This window comes from Dermacentor variabilis, chromosome 11 (assembly GCF_050947875.1).
Source record: "Dermacentor variabilis isolate Ectoservices chromosome 11, ASM5094787v1, whole genome shotgun sequence".
NCBI classification, from domain to species: domain Eukaryota; kingdom Metazoa; phylum Arthropoda; class Arachnida; order Ixodida; family Ixodidae; genus Dermacentor; species Dermacentor variabilis.
Window position 1 is genome coordinate 59,997,961 of NC_134578.1, and position 23,402 is coordinate 60,021,362.

The window sequence follows — 23,402 nt, forward strand, 5'->3', positions numbered from 1 at the left end:
CAAGGGATTGGCGGTTAATCAGGGCAAACCCCCAAGAGAACCATTGCCTGTTGCTCTCAAGAATGTATAATACAGACAGACCATATGGAGTTAGACCTATTTGTATTTTGGGGGTGGGGAAGAATTCCGCAAGTGATCATGCCCTTGCATTGAGCTGCTGGCACATGGTACATAGTATTGAACTCGCACATTATCTGCACCCCGATTGAAGGGCTGTGCATAACTTGACGTTCACGTTGTTTCTGCTTAGAGATAATAGGGCCACGGAACCTGCCACAGATCTCGAACGTGTGATTCCCATGGGAATTAGTTTTCTGCAATCACGCGCACAATATAGATTGAGCCCGAAAGAGTGAGCGGCTTCAGCTTCGTGCTCCCTGTCGTTTCTTCGCGTACGAAGCGGCGAGAACACAGCGTGCGAAGCTATCAGCCGTCGGCACTTTCCATATGCGTCGCATATCGCGTTCAAGATACGGTCTGCGTGGCGCATAATGGTTGGACGCGGGTGGGTAAGGTACTAAAGAGCGATAAAGGATTATGATGATCGGAAGCTGATGAGCGCACCTGGCACCGCCGCCTGCAGTACATTGCTAGCCTAATTAATTCGCCTTGTGCAGCCGTCCGCAGGAGTACGTGCTGCCGCAGCGTTGTCGTTTACAGCGGTCGTATCAAGTTTCATAACATTGACAATGACACCGGGCTACCTGGAGATGAGCAAGTGGTACAATGTTTACGAATAGTTAGGCAACTGGTGGAGCAGTTCGTGCGCGAATTTTTGTATACTTTCCGATTTTCGACAACACTTTGTTAAATATTTGATGTCTTAAACCAAATTATCTTTCCTATAGATTTCCTAGAATTAAACTTTCCCTTCGAAATGCAACATTGCGACGCTAAGCCACCCTGGAGCATATCCTATGGGAATGTACGGCTATAATACACAATAACGGTGATGTAGCCTCAAACAGCGATAGACTCCGCGCGCGCTGGGAGTCTGCCTTGCTCAGCTCGGACCTGAAGCACCAACTCTGGGCCATCAAGCGAGCCAAGGAAACCACCAAGGGCCAACAACCCTTGGCCGAAACCTAACTGGGGTCCAAGCCCACCTCACCAAATTGCAGGAGACTCAATAAAGTTATTTAAATAAATGAATGAAATGCGAGAAATTTCATTCGAATTGCCTCAGAAGTATTTCTGCGTCTTACACGTATTAGAATACGGAAATTCGGAGTTGGACTCAAGCTAGAGCTTCCTCTTAAGACGACCGTGACCGTACGGGTAGAAGCCTGTTTCTTTACTTTCTTAGCACGTCTCGGCGTCTATGTCGCAGAGAGCTTTGCGGCGGTCGTTCAACCATTGGTGTAAGCAGCAATAAAGTTGATTGAGGATTCTTACCCGAGAAACACGCCGGCCTCAAACGTAAACGAAACTGTGGTAGCCAGCCAGGGAAACGCAGTGTAATGCGGCGAATTTTCTGCCACGTTAATGTTACGGCGCAAATTCGTGCGGCACAATATTTTTAATCGAACTGAATGCAAATATACGCAAGAAACGACCGCCGAATACCGGATCGAACATTTTTCTGATTTCTAATCAATATGATAGGTTGTGTGGACTCCACCTGGTAAAACAAATAAGAAGGATGCTTTTTCTACACATTTTGATAAGCGCACCTAATGTCGTCTGCACCTGCATGTACTTCCGGCCAAGTGCGTACTTTGTGAATAAGAAACAATTGATTCTCTTATCTGATGCACAATGACAACGACAGCAATGAAAAAAAAAACTGCACGTCGCCAGACTCACGTAGAGAGTGGGGTTCATCGAAGGAGCCAAGTTTCATACTACAGGATCGCACAGTGTACTAAAAGGATACAAACGTGACGAGATTGACCAAATAATAAATTACCTAGGCCAAATACAGACGTTATACCTGCGTATGAACGGGCTAAAATCGAAATATTCTTATAGAATGACTGGGAATTATTGAACGTTAGTTAGGGGCTGCGTGCGTTTGCTCAGGTAATGACGCATCTACGCAACCATCAATGGTTATCATGCCGCAGAATTATTCAAAACAATCCTGACTTGCATTGAATGGTGCTTCTCCCTCAAGGCTTCAGAAGATCTCATCTCTTATAATCGAACAAAGCGAATATTCCTCAAAGTCGCATGCTTAATTTTTGTATCGGTAACGAATCAAATAGCAAATATTATTGTATTTGTATTTGAAATTTTGAATGCTTGCGTCATCTTAGTGCTTACCTTATAGCACTGCGGCATATTTAGGACATACCACATTTGATAACTACGAATAATTAGCACAAAATTGGCTCTCGCAATAGCGGACATGGTATATAAATTCCACCCGTTCAATCTCAGGCTCAGTTTGCCGGTGCGGTGCAATGTCCCCGTAATTTTTGATCAAAGCTCCTAAATGCTTAGTCGGAATCGTGACAGAGTCCATGTAGGCGAAGGGCCACAAGGCCACAAGCGGTCGCCATGGCATACAGCCAGACACTTTGCCCTGTTTACAGCACTTACACTTACTGCACAGAACTTTTATCACACTTCACACCGTTTGCGTGGCTCCCTCGTAATCGACAGAATTAACATGCTTCAATATTGTATGCATCAACTAGTAGCTGCACCGTCACGTCCAGTAAGTTGGCACTTTTATTTATCCCATTCAAGCTGAACGATTCGATATACCGAAAAAAAATGTGCCGATAAAGCAACTCCGCAGTGGTCTGAAAAAAAAAGTCAAAGAAAGAAATGTAATCAGAGCCCCTCCAATCTGATGTTGCTAGAGCGTCTTAATGACGTTCAATGAAATCTGCGGACTGTATGTGTTGTTGTCCCGGCGTTCTAAAAATATACGCACGTATTCTTGGAATTTTGCAGACGTGCGTGCCTTGAGAGAAGCTTCCGGAGTACGTCGTATATCTTGCTGCGACGGGCGTTCTTCTATGCGGAGACTTACGAGCGTACTTCAAAAAGAAAGGTGCTGCAGTGATTTGTGCTATCGAGTTTTAGCAGTTAGCATTCGAATTGTTCTTTTTATTGCTTTGGAATTAGCAACAAAACTCACGCACAGCCAGTACATTTCAAAATGATGTCTTTTGAACAAAACTTCGCGTATATGATGGGACACATTGCCGAAGTTCTATTGTCAACACGCACAATAGGATCGATTGAGAGGCGCGCACACAAAGGCGCCACACGTTTGAAACGCCAAACGGCATTCTCCGCCAACGCCCGGGACCCGATGCCGAAGACGTGCACAATGTGTCACGCCAGGAACATCCGACGGCTAATAGCACGTTCGTTCAGCAGCACGACAAAGTGAGAATATCGTTAGCGAGCAGTTCCACTTAAGCGTGAAGTGCGACTGCAGCTGCCTGACACACAGGATCCAGAAGGGCAGGTAAAGTTTTTCTTTCTTTTTTTGCTTAAGACGTACGTCCGCGTAACTGAATGGAAAGCTGTAGAAATAAAGGCGCGCGATCGAGGAGGATTCATGGTGGCAAGTTGATTGTGCGAAACTTTCTAGCTTCATACATTTATCAGGCATTGGCAGTCTGCTTTGTACGTCTGCATTTTAGGTTCGCCTTACTGGTTTATACGCGGTAGTGACGACCGATAAGAACCATTGAAAACTGCATGCTCTGCCGATGTGTCGTCCTCTTGGGACGCGTCCCGATTTCGTGATCTCTACAAGAGGGAAACGTGGCAGGCATGGCTTCCTTACGTAGCGACTACGTACCATGGTATACGCAACTTTATCTCACAAAGGTTGCTCTCGTAATTTTTGTCATGGCGCTTCCGGTAACTGCTAACGTAAGTTGTTTTACTCGTACATAGTTGGCTTAAATAATGTATGCTTAACACAGATTGCACGCACCATTATGACCAATCGACGAGGGCATCGGGTACTTCATGACTGAACTGTTTTGTTGTTTTCGGAACTATGTGTTGATTGAAAGAAACGTTGTCATTTAGGTGATCTTGTCTTTGATAACCGGTATGATAACCGGATTCATGTGTCGGCGCGTTGTTTTTCCTACGCAGGGATGTTTAGTTTTTGAGAAGACATGGCAGCTAGCGTTATCAATCATCCAGCTATTGAATCGTTTAATTTAAAATAGAAGAGCACTTAGTACAGCTTAGAAATTGAAATCTGCGCGCTTCCACATTTACGGTTGTCTTTAGCTTTGTCCGTGGAAGCTTGTAGCCGAGATTAGAGCACTATATATTGTGAATACCTTTATATTGCAATTCAAATGACGAACTTCCTACCGGAAAGAATAACGCAACCGTAATGGTTACATTTAAAGGGGATGATAAAAATGATATAGCGAACGATTAACCCATTCATGTTTTACCTGCAATATGGAATAGAGTCAAAATCACTACTATAGAGAATTGAAGGCTTAGGGAAATATAATTTGTGGACGCAATCTGTCTGAACTTACCAGAAGATTCGCAGCATTAGCCCAACTGGTAGAAAAATAGCCAGTCCTAAAAAACTTTAAACACCAGTAATATCAGTGGGATGTTTAAAATATCGTAATTATGCTTTTTTTCTAATCGACATTATAACATTTTATTTCGCGTTCACGGAATTCCCACATGGTGTTTGTGCTTCATAAGTCGCCGACGAGAAGCCAATTTTTGTTGAGTTTACCCATCCGAAATGCGACTAACCCAAAGTGGTGTTCCACCAGGCAGCCTATCAGGGCCATTCACGAAATTATAAGAAACCTGTGCAGATTATGAAATGCAGTATCCATTGTACATTACAGAGAATGCACATGTTGTACGCAGATCTTGTCGGCCTAAATATCACTGCCCGTTTAGCAGACGAGCTCGTCGTCAGTAATTTTTGGATATATGGCTTTATCCTTACCCTTGTACGTGAGCGAAACCAGCAATTCTGAAAAAAAGTTAAGTTTTTTTTTCACTCTTGGTGGGGACTTGTAGAATATGTCACTGTTGGCACAGGCGCGCAACGCTGCTTGTTGCGTGTACATAACGCAGTGAAAATTTACTTTGAATGTGAAGCAGTTATCGACGAATTTGAGATTATAATAAACAATGAGAAGAGGGAAAAGCTGGCTTACCCGAAGAGACCTCCAGGAAGAATTTTAATTTCCCCCTGTGTCAGAACCTGCACGATAAGAAACTTTTTGACGTTCAAGGGGGGGCGGGTGCTAAAACCGAATGATTCATTGCTTAACTGTAAGAACCAGCATCTTGGAATGTCACATTTACATGGAGACTGTTTCATCTTAGTCATATATGAAGGATACTGAGTGGTTTTCCTCAATATAGGTTTTCCTCATTTGAAAGGTATTGACAGTTTGAATAGGAATTCCAGAAAAGAACGTTTAACGACTCTAGCTGATGGAAACATGCCAGAGTCATAAACAGGAAAACGCGCGATTCGTAACTGGGTAGTCGCCTCTCGGCAGTCGCTGGGAATAGGTTGTCACCGTACAGTCTGCTATAAGAGGGGCGTATTGCATGAATTTTGTGACAACGTTGAAAATAAGTGTCTCAGAGAAATACAGTGTCTGATCAATTTATTTGGACTCAATAGAAAATGCGGGCAACTATTGGCGCACCGGATTTTCCACAAAAATGTATCTATGGTTGAAGTGCCATAACAGGAGATGGTGTTACCGCGGTGCGGTAATGGAGCACCTCTTGAACATGCGTGCGAACAGCCTATATATGAAGAACACAAGCAAAACGGCATGCTTTGCAGTTTCTGCTGCCAGAAAGTCAATAGGCTAAGAAAAATGTGCAGGGTTGACGCCTTCTTTTTTTTGAACCATGAGAACGGGAGGCTTTCGATGTGGTCGCTGGACGCTGATGCTTGACGTGGTTTGCTGCATAGTGCTGTGCTGACGCACTCTAGGAGCTTTCCACTTCTTCGCTTCTTCTGAGAGCTGCGCAAAGCACGTGTCAGGAATGCAGGCTAATTCGCAGTCCCAGGCAAGTTCGCTGTACTAAAGGGATTCCTGAGGCGAGCAGTTCGAAAATTAGAATAGATGCAAAAGCAGAAGGAAGACAAACCAAGCGCTGTTCATCTCAAGAGTAGAATACCATCTCGCGCAGCTAACCATCCTGCTAAAAGGATGTTTACCAGGCGTAAACAAGGTGGGTGGATCTTCTCGAAGCTCAACGTCGCTGCTCCTAGTTAGAGCAGCTTATGATAGCGTGTCACCCTCTCTTTAGTAAGTGGGCCGCGCACCAGGGATGCTCACTCTTCTGATATATGTGAGGTCAGGTGGCTTTTATTACACAACCTAATTAGAACGTCATCGCTGTTTTTACCCAGTGCCGGAGCGATACTTGGAAGCACTACTTGGAAGCTTGGACGATATTTTATTGCTACTCTGGCGTTTTCGCGCCGTTTTCAAAGGGAATAGCATTCTTGAAATTGTCATACAATTTTGTTTGTCCAGCTATCGAGATATCCCACCAAAAGTTGAGGTTCGATATCTAAGATAGTGCAGCCTCAACATATTGGTCGATCGCAGATTACTGCGTAAAACCTCGTCATATGGTGTCGCCCCACATATATCATTAAAGCGCACCGATCTATCAAGAGATTGCTGAATATAACTTGACGGATTCTTCGATTTACTTCATTTTCTTTGATTGAGCCATTTGGTGTGCGCAACTGGGGGTTTGCCATCCTTTGGCTAATCATTCAAGATGGTTGGGTCATGTTCCATGGTGACGTAGGACGTGCATAATTCCAAAATGTTGCTTGATGCTTGTCGCACTTTACTGTGCATACTCTTACCATTACGCTCTACCCTCAACAACTAGCATACATCGTTTTACTTATTGTGACGTCGCTGCGTATGTATCCGTCTCAGACTGTGCATCTACCTGACTTGGCGCTTGCATTTCGACACAGCTTGTGAACTATGCAATCCGGAAACATAAAACTTAAACGACAAAATAATTGTGACCTTCGTTGTGAATAAACATAAGCATTCTATGATGTTACGCGTTGGATATTCTGAAAATAAACCAAATTGTACGCATCGTCATTAGTTGAAAAGCACTGGATTACCTTGTTAATTAACCACCAGACAAGGATTAAGCAGATACAACGCACCCACTAGAAGTTATGTGAAGGAAAGCTTTAGCAAAGCCGTTAATTGCGCATATACTTGGTCAGCAGACAAGGACTATTTAGGCCAGTTCGCTGGTACTTTTGTTCGGCACACATATAACCTTTGCATGTATGTATGTCCACAAATATATCTACCGATATAGTCACCGATGCAACACCCAGCAGCCAGGCAGTCGTGGCCAACCAATACCACCTGGATAGCACAAGACCTCTTCCCTCCTATCCATGACGTCGTGTTACCTGGCCCGACTGACATAGAATCTAATTGGATGCTCACGGGTAGGCAACAGTGATTTCGACGTATCAGTTTTCATCATGCCAGCTTTCTCAATGGAAATTTCGGGCCAGGTAGCGTGACCTCTAGGATCGGAGTAAACAGGCCTTGTGCTATCTAGGTGGTGTTGGACCAAGGCAGAAAGCTGGGCTAGTAGGTGTGTCATCATTAATCAAAAGATTAGCGCAAATAACAGGGACACAGACAAGGAAGACGACAGGACGAGCGCTAATGCGTTGATGTCACCAACCCGGTAAACTAGGCAAAGAAAGCTTCGCTTTATTGAGAAGTCATTGAATACAATCACCCGTTCCTGTAAGATGTCTGGTGCTTTAGGCATTCCTGTGAGCCAAAATTATATGCCCAGGTTTAAGGTCGGGGTTCGTTTTTTTTAATTACTAGAACATAGGTTCCGCGTTGAAGCTAATTATGTAGAATGCTGCTATTCAATGGGACCGTTATTTCTCTCTCCGCAGAAAATGGACACTAATTTGAACCAAGCCGGTGAGTGAGACCTTTATTCTTCAATAGCGATTTCACAACGCGATCGAAATAAGCGGTTTTGTTTAACGACAAATACGATCAAGCAGAGAACGAATAATATTTCTGCGTCCGCTGCAGCGAGACGATGAAAATAATTATGATGACTTGGGATTTCTTTTAATGAAAGTAACGCATAGTAAATTTTGTGCAACTCCAGTGCCGGTAGAACGAGGCTTACGAGTACGCGAGGGTGACGTAAGCCTTGCAAATACCACCTGCAGAGCCTTTGTGTCATGCTCCGTGGAGAATTTATACAATATGGGAACTCACATAAACATCATATTGATAAAAAGAAAAGCGGGCTAGTAATTGTTTCTTGTAAAGGTAACAATTCCCAGCCACTTAAAAAGGAGGTAAAGAAAATCCCGGCAGGACCTAACTTGGCTGATGTCCTTGCAAGCAATATATCGCGTGTTGCGCATTACGATAAGAGACGCACTGCAGTCATTGATGAGCGCAACCCTCGGCCACCTTGGTGGACCTTGTAGAGATAGCGGTACCTTTAATCAGCGTTAAAACATTTTTTAATGGCAAGACATGGCGCGCCTGACGTGGAACAAACGTGCCACATGCGCAGCAGTAAGATGAGAGACGTGCCGCGAATTTCTTATCGTTGCCAACGAGGAAGCATCGTTCGAAATGAACCATCGGAAAATTTTGTTTATCCATTGAATTCATTTTTAATGAAAACTAGCGACATATAGTGTCCCAAGTTGGCTATAAATGGCCAGCGACTGACAAACCAAAAAAGGGGCAGAGGCAAAAGCCAAAGGAAGTTATCGCTCGAGAAAAAGAGAATGTTACATCACGACAGATCACACGCACAGCACCAGCAGCACAGATCAGAGTGGAGTTTCGTGGTTGAGATAAATTCTAGTACAACTTTGTGAGCCCGACAACGAGTTAAAGCACAACCTTACGCAAACAATAAACCATTGAGTGCAGTTCGAGCAATATTAAGTTGGTCGAAGATGCGCCGCAGCGTGCACCAACAAGTGTTGAACGGTGGGCATTTCAACAGCAGGTGCTCAGGCGTTTCACTGTAGTGTCCACAAGTAGGGCACGAATGACTCGGCGCACATTCTTTAGGGTGAAGGCCGTGTGCTTCATCAACGCACGCAATGCGTAACTTTCGGAGTAGGGACCTGTTGCGGTGGGTTGAAAGCACGGACACCGATTGGTGTAGAGTAGGGTCCCTTGGCGACACGTTCATCCGGGTGAGAGCGTTGTAAGTTGCGGCGTATGAGGCTGTCGAGTGTCGTCTAACTTGCATGATGATGTTATGGCTCAAGCCTCCAGAGCACCAGCTGCCTCGTTTCTTGAAATACCGATGTGCGACTGTGCTCATTGAAACATCAATGTTGCTCCCTCAGATGAGATGCGATGGGCGACCTTGAAAACTTAACGTAAAAAAGGGAGTTGATCCCTGGACAAGTGGCTCAGAGCCCCGTAGGAGTCACTTAGGATCCCAGCCTTTGGCAATTTAGGATGTGAGACAATATATTTCCGTGACATACTGAAGCTTAAATGTGCGCAAGACGTCTTGGGCCTGCAGAGCGTTTGATTTTTCCGGACGCGGAAGCATTGTTTGAGGAGCCACTTGATGATCTTTCTGGAGATGAGACAGTACTCGATATGGAACATTGATCAAACACAAATGAATTTAATGCAGGAATTTCCGTTGTCTGTGCTATCACATTAGTATCTAGAAGTTAGAATTTAGACGCAGAAGTCGACGGCTATGTCTGTTTCATAAGTTCTACAACCGGTAGCTTGGCAACTCTATCATCGGTGCAGCTTGCCGCGCGTAATAACACGCAAGTAATTTGAAAGCCATTACTTACCCGCTTCACGACCGCACTTCAGTCAACCTTAGTTATTTTTTTTTCGTATCTCGATGGGCTCGAATGACCTCCTGCCCGTTGGCGTGTACAGGCACTAATACCGTTCACTTCAGGCGCATAATTGAAGATCGTGTTTGGCTCAAACCTACCCTTCACCTAATACCTCTTCGATACGGTATTTGAGGCGCTCAAAAATAAATAAATAAATAAATAAATAAATCAATAAATAAATATTTGTTGTTATGTTTTAAGCGCAGTTTTTTGCCTCTTCCCAGCCCTTTGCGGGTGCTGGCTGCTATAGCTGCTACCTACTTGGTGCTGGCTGCTGTATTTCGCGATGGACCGGTTCTTGATAAGGTGCAGACCGGTACTGGATTCATTCATTCGTAGGGTTTAACATTCCAAAACAGCTCTGGAGCAATGAGACGTCGTTTTGTAGTGCTGCGAAATAATTTTGGCAACCTGGGGTTGTTTAGCTAGTACCGAAATCTAAGTAAACAAAACGAATTACACATGCGTTCTTGCATTTTACGTTATCTAATAGTCAAAAGATAATTAGGCAATTTTCACTAACTAGTCCGTCATTTAGCATGTCTCACGCGGCTTCTAGCGTTCGCCCCCACTAACATACCGGTTCATGAGAAGCGATACTTCTATCTCGAAAAAGCTACTATACTTAGTCTTCACATACGTCATATGATTATTGCAGGTTGTGGCAAATTGGGATCAAAGGGAAGGATACACCACGGCAAGCCAACCTCCAAGGAGAACATACCGTGGATAGTAAGTGAAACTTCTTTGGTTTATTATTGTTCCTATGCATGAGATTTATACCCTGCGCACGCACTTGCATGGAAGGTTAGGGCATGGAAAACATGCTTTGAAGGAAAAAAATGAAATAGCAAAATAAGCTGGGAGCGATGGTGATCTTCGTGTTTGCTTTTAATGCAAATGACAAATACTGAAGAAAACAGTGTACTACGGAATGGTGACAATATAGCTGCCAAATTAGTTCTGCGGAATCCCGCATGGTGGATGAAAGTTCAGGAAAGGAAAAAAAATTGTTCTCCATTCGACTGTAGCGCGAAGCTATGTATACAAATGAAAACTATACAGAAGAAACCTATAGAGATTTCCGAGAAAAAAAGCTTCACAGCTAAATAAAAATTCGCCTTGGTCTGAGATTCGAATCCGGAACGAACGCCTTCCCGGGTGGTCGCGCTATTATCCGAGCTATCCGGGAGGCTAGCAGACCGCGGAGAGAGGGTAAATCAATTGAAACCTCGAAGCACTAGGGCACTCACCATGACACATCAGTTCCGCGGAGTCACGCAACAGAAAAGCTCATGAAAGGGGAGAGAATTGTCATCCACCTGAGTGTAGCACGAAACTACAAAGAAATCAACACAGGTTGCTAAGTGACCTACGAGCTTCGTCCTCCAGTAGGGCAGATGCCATGTCTTTCCCCTTCGTAGCAACGTAGCTGTATTGAAATTGTAAAATTTACAATAGCCCTCTAGAGGGGTTGCTCAAGCTCACCGAGCTCCATGCGATTTGTGTGACTGGCCGACTACCGGCGGCCGAGCGCGGCAAGAGCACCGGCTTCCTGCTCGGTGTGAGCGGACTGCGTGAAGACACAGACCTACTGGGAGACATCGAGTCCATCATCGCTGTGCTGTCGGCAATGATGGATGGGAGCGCCGTCACCATGCGCTTTGCGGGACCGGTCCCTCCGGAGCACGTACGCCTCTTCAAGCTCGGCTTCAGGGTGAGGCCAGCGAGGCCCCGCCCAGTACAGTGTCGACAGTGCGGACGCTTCGGGCACGTCCTGTAGTCCTGTCAGTGGCCGATTGGCTGCATCTCCTGTGGCAAAAGCCACGCGGTGAACGTCTCCTGCCAGGCCGTACGCTACAGGATCTGCAGGGGCTCACTGGGCGGACAGTCCTGCTTGCCCTAAATGGCAGGAAGAACGCAAGGTGGCCACAATCATGGCTTCCTCCACCACGCCATTGTCGAGGCACGCTGTCAGGGAGCAGTCTACAAGGAGCAGCGGCCGCAGCAGTCCTCACCTCAGGCGAGGTCCTATGCCAGCGCGCTGAAGGGCCCCAGCCTGGCACCCAGGCCTCTGGTACAAACCCCTCGTGCCTCCCGCCGCCAGGAGACACAGGACACTGCCGCGCCTCCTGCCCAGACTGCCGTGAATCAGCTGGTTGCGAACCTGCTGCTCATCATGGCAGCAGTCAGCACCATGCTGCCAGCTGACCACCCGCTCCGACCCATCTGCCTGCAGACAGTGGCTTGCCATCAGCCAGCCAATAACCATGGGTGATAAGCCAACAGCAAGGAAGGGTCCCCGCCAACCGAGTGTTCTCCAGTGGAACACTAACTCTCTGCGGCGGCGACACGCAGACCTTGCCCTGCATCTCCTACAGAGCGACTACGACGTGCTTGCTGTGCAGGAGGTGTACGCGATGGCCGAGGACCTGCGACTCCCGGGATACACCGGTTACTCAGGCGCCACCACCTGCACGACACGCGGCTCCACGGACGCGCCGTGCCTGGACGACACCCACCAGACCGGCAAGCCACGGACAGCCATCAACGTTCGGTGCAACCTGGCGCACGCTGTGCTTTTAATGGCCAACGTCCTAGGAGGGCCTCTGGAGTGTTGTGCTGTCACGGTGCCTCTCGGCAGCCAAGACACGACCATGGTGAGCATATACATACGACAAGGAAAGACATGGGACTCCTCCATCCTTGACCAGCTGGCTCTACGCCTTGGGAGGCACGCAGTCCTGTGTGGCGATTTCAATGCCCACGACACAGACTGGGAAAGTCGCCGCTGCTCCAGCCGAGGCCGAAGCCTCCGCAACGCTATCAGCAGAGCCAGACTGGTGATCTTGAACAGCGGAGGACCCACCTATGTCCGCTGAGGGGTGAACTCAGCCATCGATCCCTCCCACACCACAGAACAGTACTCCTACTCCTGGGACACAACTTCGGACACTTGGGGTTCGGACCACTTCCCCATTGTGATCAACTCTGTATACGGGAGGAAGCCAAAGACAAGAACTTTCCACGTCATTGACTGGTCTTTGTTTCGGAAGCACTGCAGTGCGGCGGCCGATCGCTGTGTTTTTCTAGATGCCATCGCGGAGTGCGCCCAGGCGGCTATCGTTCAGTGTTCTGCGCCACCGGATACCCCTGCTCCGGATCTCCGCCAACTAAATCTCTGTGCCTCCTGGCGCCGCATGGAGCACATAGCAATTCGGACAGGGAAGGCAGAGCACTGGACTGAATACAGACGAGTGGACGCCTGCTGTAGAAGACAGGCCCGGCGCAGGAGGAATCAGAGCTGGGTGAGCCGGTGCTCCAGCATCAACGACCGTTCAAGGGGACCCCTAACCTGGCGACTACTCAAGTCAGTCACCGGCAAGAGGACGAGCCGTCAACCTGTCCTTGCTGTGGCCACCTTGCTAGGAACCAGCGAAGAGGCCCTCGCGAAACATCTGGCGGACCGGCTCGCCCCTCCCGTGCCACAGAGTGCAGCCATCCTGCCGGTCGGACATCCCTCTGCCCAGCTGCCCACCTGTCTACACAGCATCCACCCTGCTTGGACGTCCAGACAGGTTGCTGCCCTCTGCCAAGAGCCAATTGATTGATTGATTGATTGATTGATGCTTTATTGGTTTATCACATATACATGTGATGGGAGGCGAAGGGAAAAGCCATTCAAGGATGGCTTGAGGGAGTCCTTCGCCCCCACGCTGGCAAAGGCAACAGCAGAGGCACGCACGTCCTGTTCACATGGTTGTAAACTTTTTCAAAACCGTCATATTAAGCACAACATTGCCATAAACATTGACAAAACTATAAAATTAAACACATTAGTTACTGTCCTACGTAGGGCATCATGCGTTAACATATTTTACTTCACCTCATCATCGAATGACAGCACATTTCATAACAATGTACGCTTAGTAATAGTGACATTGAAACATTTTAATTAAATAGCAATCGTAAACAGCTCTAGTGGTCAATGTTAGGCTAGAAAGAATGTGTACAAGTCAGATAATGTTGCTTCGCGAATATCGATTTGTTTTTTATTAAGCTCATTTAGTAGACGTGGAAGTTTGTTTTGGAGCGTTTGCCGACCATAGCCTTGCCCTGCACGAGCTCCAGGTGGCTCTGAGGCGAGGGAAACGCAGCAGCGCAGCGCCGCAGACGGTGTAACGCCACAGATGCTCCGCAACCTGGACGCCAGCGAGGAACAGCGCCTGCTCGAGCGCTTCAATGAGATCTGGCACTCAGGGCAGGTGCCCGTGGCATGGCGCTCAGCCATTGTAGCACCCATCCTCAAGGCCAGAAAACCGGTTAGGGAACTGTCATCCTATCGACCGGTCTCCCTCACCTCCGCTGCCTGCAAGGTGATGGAGGCCATGGGTCTAGCACGACTGGACTGGGTGGCCCGTGCTCACGGGGCCTCGACCTCCTCGGCATCTATAGCAACCTTCGGGGGTTCCTCTGATCGTCCCTGCACAACGGCACCCTCAGAGTACGTGTGGGTCAATCGATGAGTACCCCCCGTACAGTCGCTGCAGGTGTACCACAGAGGTCAGTGGTGAGCCCCTTCCTTTTCAATCTGGGCATGGCACGGTTGCCTGCTGCCCTCCCGATCGACCCTTACTTCCCCGTGCAGACCTCAATGTACGGGGACGACATCGTTCTATGGGTGCGGGGACCTGCAACACATCCGCAAGGCGCGTGCGGCTCTACAAAGAGCCTTACTGAGGCCCTCTGTCAAGCTCTGTTCCGTCGAGGAGAGTTGAGAGTCAGAACGAGGATGACATAGTGTCAAGGTGATCCCCTCTCCCCTCACACAATACCTGGCAGGCTATAATGCCGTAGCAGTTGTTCCATTTCGACCGCTTTGCCAGGCTTTGCTCCGTCGAGCAGTGTTGAGAGAGAAAGAGCGCGGATGTCGAGGCGCCAAGGCAATTCCCTTGCCAGTCACACAACACCTGGCGAGCAATAGAGCCGCAGCAGGCGTTCCCTTTCGATCGCTCTGCCAGGCTGTGCTTCGAGAGGAGTGCTGAGAGTCAGAGCGAGGATGACGTGACGTTAAGGCGATCCCTTCACCCCTCACACAATACCTGGCCAGCTATAGCACCGTAGCAGGCGTTCCCTTTCGACCATTTTGCCAGGCTGTGCTTCGTAGTGGAGTGCGGAGAGTCAGGTTGAGGATGACGTGACGTCAAGCGATCACCTCTCCCCTTACACAATACCTGGCCAGCTACAGCGCCGGAGCAGGTGTAACCTTTCGGCCGCTCTGCCATGCTGTGCTTCGTAGAGGAGTGCTGAGGGTCAGAGCGAGGATGACGTGACGCCAAGGCGATCTGCTCTCCCCTCACACGACACCTGGCCAGCTATAGCGCTGCAGCAGGCGTTCCTCTGTCCTGTGCAGCAGGCGAAGATGCGTCGTTAAAAACGACACATATTCGGTGCATTCATGGCGCAGCTCAGTAAAGCGTTGGCGTTAAAGCAATCAATTAAAAAGGCGGCACGTACACAGTGCGATTGTCGCGCAGCCTGCTAAAGTGTTGGGTTGCTGTCCTTGAGGAATCATGTTGACGTGAGCTCGACACCGCTCAGCATCGGATAAACTTAAGAATCTTTCTGGTCGTTGAACATAGAGTGGCACTATGCCATTGCCGCATGCCTATTAACGCAAGTTGGCGCGAAAGAGCGCACCTACCTACTGGTGATCCACGTCGGCATCAAAGATGTTCATTTAAGAGGACGCACACATCGAGCGGCTCATACCCAGTGGTTCAAGGTGGCGTCAACATGTCTCATTATGCATTTGCACCTATCCTGTCACGCGTCTACATTGCCCCATGCAATCGTGAATGTCGTTCGTTGAAGAGCGGCACATATCCGCACATTACCACATACTCAGTTACAAAAGTTGGTCCGACGGGTCTTTGTGAACCATGCTCCCTCAGCAAAGCAGCGCGACAAACTACCCATTTTGCCATGAACTACCCAGTAAACCAGATGCGGGAAAGCAGTTAGAGAGAAACATACATCGCCCCCGTGAAGTACGTGAATCACGCTCCGAATAATAGGGCAATAAAATCCAAAAAGTAAAGCAACACAAATAAATTGGTTAATGTTCACTCGATTATGTAAGCTTTTGCTCACACTCTGCAACATCTTCGCGAAGATTGCAGCGGGAGAGAAGTAGCACGTTCCCTGAATTCGGCGTGAAAACCCCAAAGTAACAAGATTCCCAACCTAACTATAATACAAAAGGGCATTGCTGCAAATCCGAAAATACTGAATGACTCAGGTCCTGCTCGCCTCGCCACTTCGAAATAAAGCACTGGACACCGAGCATTTCAAGGTCTAGCGTTGTCTCACAAGTGGAACAGGTGTGCAAACCACCATACAAATTTTCTCAAGTGTAGACGCGCATGCGGCACGGCCAGTGCGCACCCGTTGTATTGGCATCGACATCAGTCGCAGTGTAAGCGAGTGCCCCATCCGCACTAGGATGCGGGTGTGCTAAATTTTTCATTTTCAGTGACCACTGAAAACGAACAACTGAATAAATGCCACTCGGCATTGGGCGTTCATATCGCCTGCTTCTCGTGACGCCGCTGGAGCTGTAAGTACTAACCTTGTGTGACCTTCGTCCCAAAGCAGCAGGGGAAAGGGATAAGCAACTTTCTGATGGCGTCGAATGCTTTGCACTCTCCTGCGAAGCTTCCCACATTTCCCTTCCAAACTGCCTGTATCGTATAGCAGAGGCGCGAAGAGTGGACACAGCCTTAGGAGGGAAATGGGAAGCACGGGACATATAGGAAGTGGATGTATGGCGCCGTACATCTAGACTGAACGGTGGTGTTGCTTGATTTGCCCGCGCTACGACGGCTTCCGACTGGCACTATGCAGGGGCGTATCTGTCGAATGTGCGTGTGCGCGTGAGGGAAAGAGGAGGTGCGATTACCCTGAGGATGCAACGTAGATCCAAGTGTAGTGCTGCCAACGACCCAGCGCCCACGTGATTCGATGCGCACCGCTCTGTGAAACATTTCAGGTTGCCGTAGTCTCCACAATACTGGCAATGTATTTCTTTAGAAATTGACTGAGACTCAACCAAATATTTAATTGTTGTCTAATGCCTTTGCTCAGCCGGGTTCACTAGAGGTCAGACTCAGCAGAATTGTTCTCAGTGTGTCTCACTAAGCCGAGAACTCACGGGTGAGCTTGAGTCTGAGTAAGTCTACTCATGAGTGAGTTTTGCCGACCGACGCGCTAAACTAATACAGGATGTCTGAAAAGTCATACGATGATTCAGTATCGTATGACTTAAACTAAGCTAAATGCGCTTCTACAATCCTGGAAATGAGTTAATCGCAGAAATGAGAAAATGACAAACACCTAACACAAAGAAGAAAAGGCAAGCAGGCGGTTAACCGTGGTCACGCTCGATTTTCTACCCTACTCGTGAGGAGATAAGAAGCTGAGAAGGAGAGCCGGTGTGCGCACGCCCACACATGAATGTTTACCACGTACAGTCACAAGTGGTCGACAACACATTCGTATTCAAGATGCGTATTAACGTCTTGTTTACCTCTTGAATGCGCACCAGATTGCTTCGGCCTCGGTCCTACGATATTTTTGCATCCGAGAAGGATCTGTCGTCTGAATGGTTACATGGAAGCAGAGCACGTCGTTTAGAGTGAAACGTGGACAATGGACACCGAATTTGCTGTATATTTTCGTCACACCCGCAACAATTGCATGCGGCGCTATTAGTCGTTAGGACATGTGCCCGAAACTGTGTACTTAAGATTAGGAGAGAACAGTGATGCTGGGCAGGTCGTGCAAATGATCCTTGCTCAGTCTCAAACCATTTCACTAACAAGCATATCTTGTAGATTATTAGAAGATACCATATAGCCCACCATCATATTATTTCTAAGAAAACAAGATTTATTCTTGATCAATACGCATGGTTTTCTTCGCGCTGGTTCTTGGGAAGCTCAACTGTTTGAATCGGTAATTGATCTGAAGGAGGTCGTTCATGGTGCAGTACATGAAATAACGCTATGTTCATTCATTTTGGAAAAGCATTTAAGATTCCGCACATTGGAATAATAACGAAGCTAAGCAGCCTTAAGAATAACAGTACCATTATTAATGAATAGTTAATGTTTTAAACAACCGAGGCCTATCACTCTACGTGAATTGGTGCTCATCTTCTCTTTCGCATGTAAAATCCGGCGTACCACCGGGCTCCGGCCTGGGTTCAACCTTACTTCTCGTCTGTAACAACAACACAGGAAACACTATCTTCTTCTAACACATTATTGGCAGGCGATTGTATTATCTGCTGATGAATTATTAACGCAGAAGATTACTCATTACGTTTAGACCTCGACAAGCTCGCATTTTGGTGTCGCCAGTGGCAAATGTAAATGAGCACTTCTAAATCTAAGGCCATGACGTTCACTAGAGCACATAACCCGAGACAGAGCCGCCAATTGAAGGAATTCATGTTCAGAAGGACTCCACATTAAAATATCTCGGAGTTCATTGAACGTTTTATTTTTCTTGCAGTAAAGAAGCTAATACCAAAATTAGTAGGGCATCTGAAACATTCGGCTTCATGAAACGCAACTTGATCTACTCTGCTATACTTGATATTAGCATGATCTAAGCTTCTTCGGTCTAAGGTAGAATACGCCTCCATCATTTCCAATCAGCATCAAACGTGTTTTGCCGATAAACTAAAACTAATACACGATAAAACATCAAAATTTATGGCGAAGAAATATTCGCGCAACTACAGCGTTACAAACATCAAGGAACCGCTCTCATTGGCCTCCCTTGATAATCGCACATAGCAATGACGCTGTGTTCCCACTTTCATGCGCTCCATTAAAGTAAATCATTGTTCCTCGAATGTTACATCAATGCTGATCATTGCATTTCTCAGCGTTTTGATCACCCGTGTAATCTAAAACCCGTGTTTTTTTGCGCGCACTAGTCTGTCGTCATTCACAACTTCTTTCGGCAATGTAGTATTTCAATAAATTGTCAAAGGGCATTGTCTCTGTCACTAATCATGATGCGTTCCTAACGATTCGAAACTGTGCCGTAATCCTAAATGTGTGATTATGTTAGTGTTCATGTTTATTTGCATATTGTCTTATTTCCTGTGTACAATTATGCCACTGTACCAAAGTAATGTTCTTTTTTTGCAAGCTATTTATTGTAACCGACTCCCCCCGCCAACGTAATGCCTGAATGAGCCTTCAGGTTATATTGTTAAATAAATATGAATAAATAGAGATCATGATCGGTAGCTTATCAAAGTGAGGAAACGGAGGTCAAGAGAAGGAATACGCTGTGGAAGGCAGTCGAGAATGAAGTGGCATGTTGAGAAGACAAATGTTGCTGCAACACGATACGTTCGGCTAATCCAAGACCAGAGTAACCGGAGGTCGCTTGGGCAGGCCATGGTGTTGCCGTGGGGGCAAAAACAGTCTTAGAATGAAGACGTCTGTAAAGCAGAGGGCACGCCACATCGTTGACCACGCAGTCTCCAGATAGTCTCCGATTCGGATGTAGCCCGTTACACGGAACCTCTACACTCTTAAACAAAATTTCACCCTTTGGGTCGTATCATGCCGCAAAAGAATAATTGTCATTTGTCATGTCCGCATTTCTTTTCTTTAACGCTGCGAGCCTGGTACTTCCAAGTCACGAATGGCATGCGTGTTATCAGCATGACAGAGCATTCTCGACAGGAACGTAGCGAGCGCTGAGTTTTCGAGAAAGGAAATGCGGGCAAGACAGATGACGATTATTCTTGTGTCGCAAATATACTCCTCAAAAGGTGTATACTTCTTTAGAGTGTAAAAGCCTGCAGTCGTTTAGGGCAGAACTTGTTACAGAACTTGTCACAGAACTTGTCACTTGTACCGCAGAACTTGTCACAGATGGTTGGTGGCAAGTTTCAGTTTCACTAGCTGTTTTATGGTGGCAAGCACTACCTTAAAACTAAAGCATGCTCGAAAAATGATTTTCCTTTATGTGGTATTAGGCAAAAAAAAAAATGCCTGTCACCTTTTTTCTTCCGTAGGTTCAAGTTTTTGGCATCTTTGATCTTTCGTCGGGTCTTAGTTCCTTATGTGCCGGGAGCATCATTACAAGGAACCTTATTCTGACTGCGGCGCACTGCTTGTTTAAGTGAGTCCTCTAAAATGCTTCCGTACTTGATAGAAACTGCAACCGGGCCGAATTATTAGGTTAACGTCTTCGAAGACGAAGTACAAACAATGTGAAAAAAGAATCAGAGAAAACGAGCGCTGATTCACGAATAAATGCTTAAACGCGGAGTCGAGATTATAAGGAACACAAATTAAATCACGTGGTGCACGTCAGATATGCAAGGTGCCTCCGAAAATTATGCCACCTCTAAATTTTACTTCCTTCTTTTGCAAGCTGATAAAAGTCTCGACTGTCTCGCGGTTTATTTGTTTCTTGTTCTTCTTTAAATTTCGGAACAGAATTTTAGTTGGATCAAACCCGGTTTGGTTCCGAAATAAAAAAAAGCAAATAAACTTCCAAGTAGCCGAGGCATATAATATGTTCAGGCGCGGCCATTGTTACAGGTAACACGGCGCTCCTCGGACCAACAAGCGGGCATCTCGAAATGTATTGGGGCGCAAGCGCAATCAGTGACAGAGGCGGATGTAGGTGTGCGACGTCTCTACGGTTCCTCCCACTTCGCCACACACGCTCTGGTACAAAAGACTGCAACTATGGTGGTCGAAAGGAAGGAGACCTTCATCTAAGCTTCATTTGCAGCCGTGGTCTGGGCTTCTTCGTATTTACCATATAATAAATCTGAAGCATAGATATATAAATACGCATTGCTGGTCGTGTCATTTTTTTACTTCCTTAGCGTGCGAATTCTGAAATCCACCCTCTGTGTCAAGAGAGACCTTTTAGAAGTAAAAGGCACAGTTAAAATTTTACGCGCACAGCACGCCTGCGTGCTTTTATAACTGATTTATAATACTACGTGTTGACGCACCGTTGCTACAGGGCTTTTTTTTTTTGCTCTTACGTCACTGATATTTGTAGGCTGTCCGGAAACCGGTAATAGGCCACGATCGGGCGCACACTTATCAAAAAACAAAGCCAGCCAGCTCTTTCAAACGCAGCGACTTTCGCGTCTTTTTCGTTTGACTGCTGGCGCTCTGAGATTTCACTACCTCCGGGACCGACCCACTTTTCTCGGCATTTTTTCGCGTTGTCCGAAAAAAATAAGTTGTACGACATTGCAACGGCGTAATGATAGCCCACGTTGTCCGTACTTTAACATTTCCTCGCCGTAGTACAAATGGCGTCGTCGATTTAATTTACACCACATCACACAGTCGTAGGCAGTACGTGCGAGCGGTACGATTGCGTAGCACATTGCCGCTGATGACGTCGCAATCCGCGTTTCTCTCCAAATACGCTCGTCCGGTACCGACATAGAAAGCAACAATTAGCATGTCGTGGGTTCCCATCGAACGGCTGGCGTAGAAACTGTACCGTCGTCCTGCTTACGACGTCCCAGACACGTACGGTCATGCCCCCCCCCCTCTCCCTCTCACCCAACACCGACTCAACTACTCAATTTTGGCAAACACGCTTGTCCATCTCGTATCGCAGTGCGGAACGCTAAAGAATCCTAGCTAACCATGTACCTGCAAATCGGTTCGCATAACATCTTTTCCTGCAGCAATCTGCCATAACTTGTTTACATTATTTCCTAAAAACCTCTACATACGGTAAAGTTACATATAGCTGTAACGATGTGGGCTCCAGCTCTCTTCTGCTTCTTTTCCCCCACAATACTGTAAACGCCTCTAGCTTATCTTGGCTGTTGATTACAGCATAGAGAATAAACATTTACCGGCGGGAAAAACACGTAATATATATACGCAGTTCTTGTTACAGTTGTTAACACACGCTTCTTTATTTCAGCGGCGCCTTTGCGCTAAAGGTCCGGGTGGTGTACAAATCCCACCTGTATCAAAATGGTAAAGCAATTGAAGCTGAAAAGATGATGGTGCACCCGAAATATGTAAACAAGTATGAGATGGTGCATGATATCGCCCTTCTGAAAGTAAGTTTGAAATTCTGAAGCATTTTAGCCTTATGCAAAATACAAGCACGTTAGCCTTATGCAATTCACAAAACGGTACACGCATAAAGAAGAGGCACAGCGCTTTTGTATTGCTATTTTAGACAAGATTTTAGTAAATATTCTGCATGAAGAGAATGAATATTAACAGGAATTTATGTCCTACAGGGACACACTCATCAATGAGGGACGCCGTACAGGAAAGTACCACTTTTTCATGCACAAAGCAGGTATTTCGTAGCATGTGCCTACCTCGGCAGTGTTTTGCATACCGTCCCCAATGGAATTTAGTAGTAGCACAAGAAAAAAAAAAGAAGAGAAAATGCATTCCTGAAAAATAGAATTGGACTGTTCCGATGCCAGTCATTTCATTTAAAATCACATGACATAACCGCCGACAAAAATGTCTCAATTCAGTTTTTCCTAACAAAACGGTTACAAAGAGGAATATCAGTTTTTGATTTCGATATGCTGACAACGTTGCTTACAGCAGTCACGTAGGTGATGTCGTGTAACGCCACAAAAGTTTCGCCTTGAGGGGACTGCGCAAATGAAAGTGTCACCTCGTGCTCTTTACAAATGCCATCTAAGTAAACAAACTGAAAAAAATTTTTTTGCCCATTTATATGCAGTGTTGGTTCAGAGGGATCGTGAAAATTTGTTCCAATTAATCGTTCGCGTTCACAAGTGATCCACAGAACCTGTTATATGCTATGGCCACGACACAAAATAATAAATGAAGGAGCGCCTAAGCCAAAGGTAAAAAGAAAGGAAACGTTTATTGGACTTGCATATTAAAAAGTATTATTTTAGGTACTACTTTATTATTTAAGCTTTTGAGCAATTATTGCTTACCGGTGCTGCGCAAGTGGGTGCGCTGTCACAAACGACGACAGTTAACCTTGATTGGTGGAAAGTTATTGGGTGTTCTGACATCGCATAACTATAAATGGGACGAAACAAACAGCACGGGAAATACCGAAGAAAGGAAGAGAAGAAAAAACTTTAAAATACCCAAGGCGTTGTCAGCTGCGCCATGTATGAAACTGGTAGAAGTAGCTCCAGGTCAGTGTACTCACCCAGTTGCCAGCTTCCGGGACCAGAAGTACACCGAAGACCTCCAAAATCGCTCTTTCCATATTTCCACCCTGCAGCTTTCCACGTCGTCGTCGGCGCTGGACTATCAGTTGTATTTCACACAAATACAGGGCTGCTTCTATTTTCAGAGTTCTGACCGCCCACTGGCAGCCGGACGGCAGCTGGATAGTTCCTGCAGCGCTCACAGATGAGGTCATGGCCACGTGGGTAGGGAACCGAAAACCACCCGAAGGCACCCGAACGTTGCGAAATTGAATGCCGGGACAGCTTGCG

The 23,402-nt window shown here is 46.6% G+C and overlaps 1 protein-coding gene across 1 annotated transcript in view; it reads left to right on the forward strand.

The window, feature by feature from the left end:
- Positions 1-3,672: 3,672 nt before the first annotated feature.
- The window catches only part of LOC142564093 (chymotrypsin-1-like), a 47,727-nt gene continuing 27,997 nt past the window's right edge, over positions 3,673-23,402 (forward strand). The window contains exons 1-5 of the mRNA XM_075674938.1: positions 3,673-3,840; positions 7,907-7,934; positions 10,527-10,600; positions 19,974-20,080; positions 21,872-22,013. Coding sequence (XP_075531053.1) covers positions 3,739-3,840; positions 7,907-7,934; positions 10,527-10,600; positions 19,974-20,080; positions 21,872-22,013 — 453 coding nt within the window. The 5' untranslated portion in view covers positions 3,673-3,738. The remainder of the gene's footprint in view (positions 3,841-7,906; positions 7,935-10,526; positions 10,601-19,973; positions 20,081-21,871; positions 22,014-23,402) is intronic.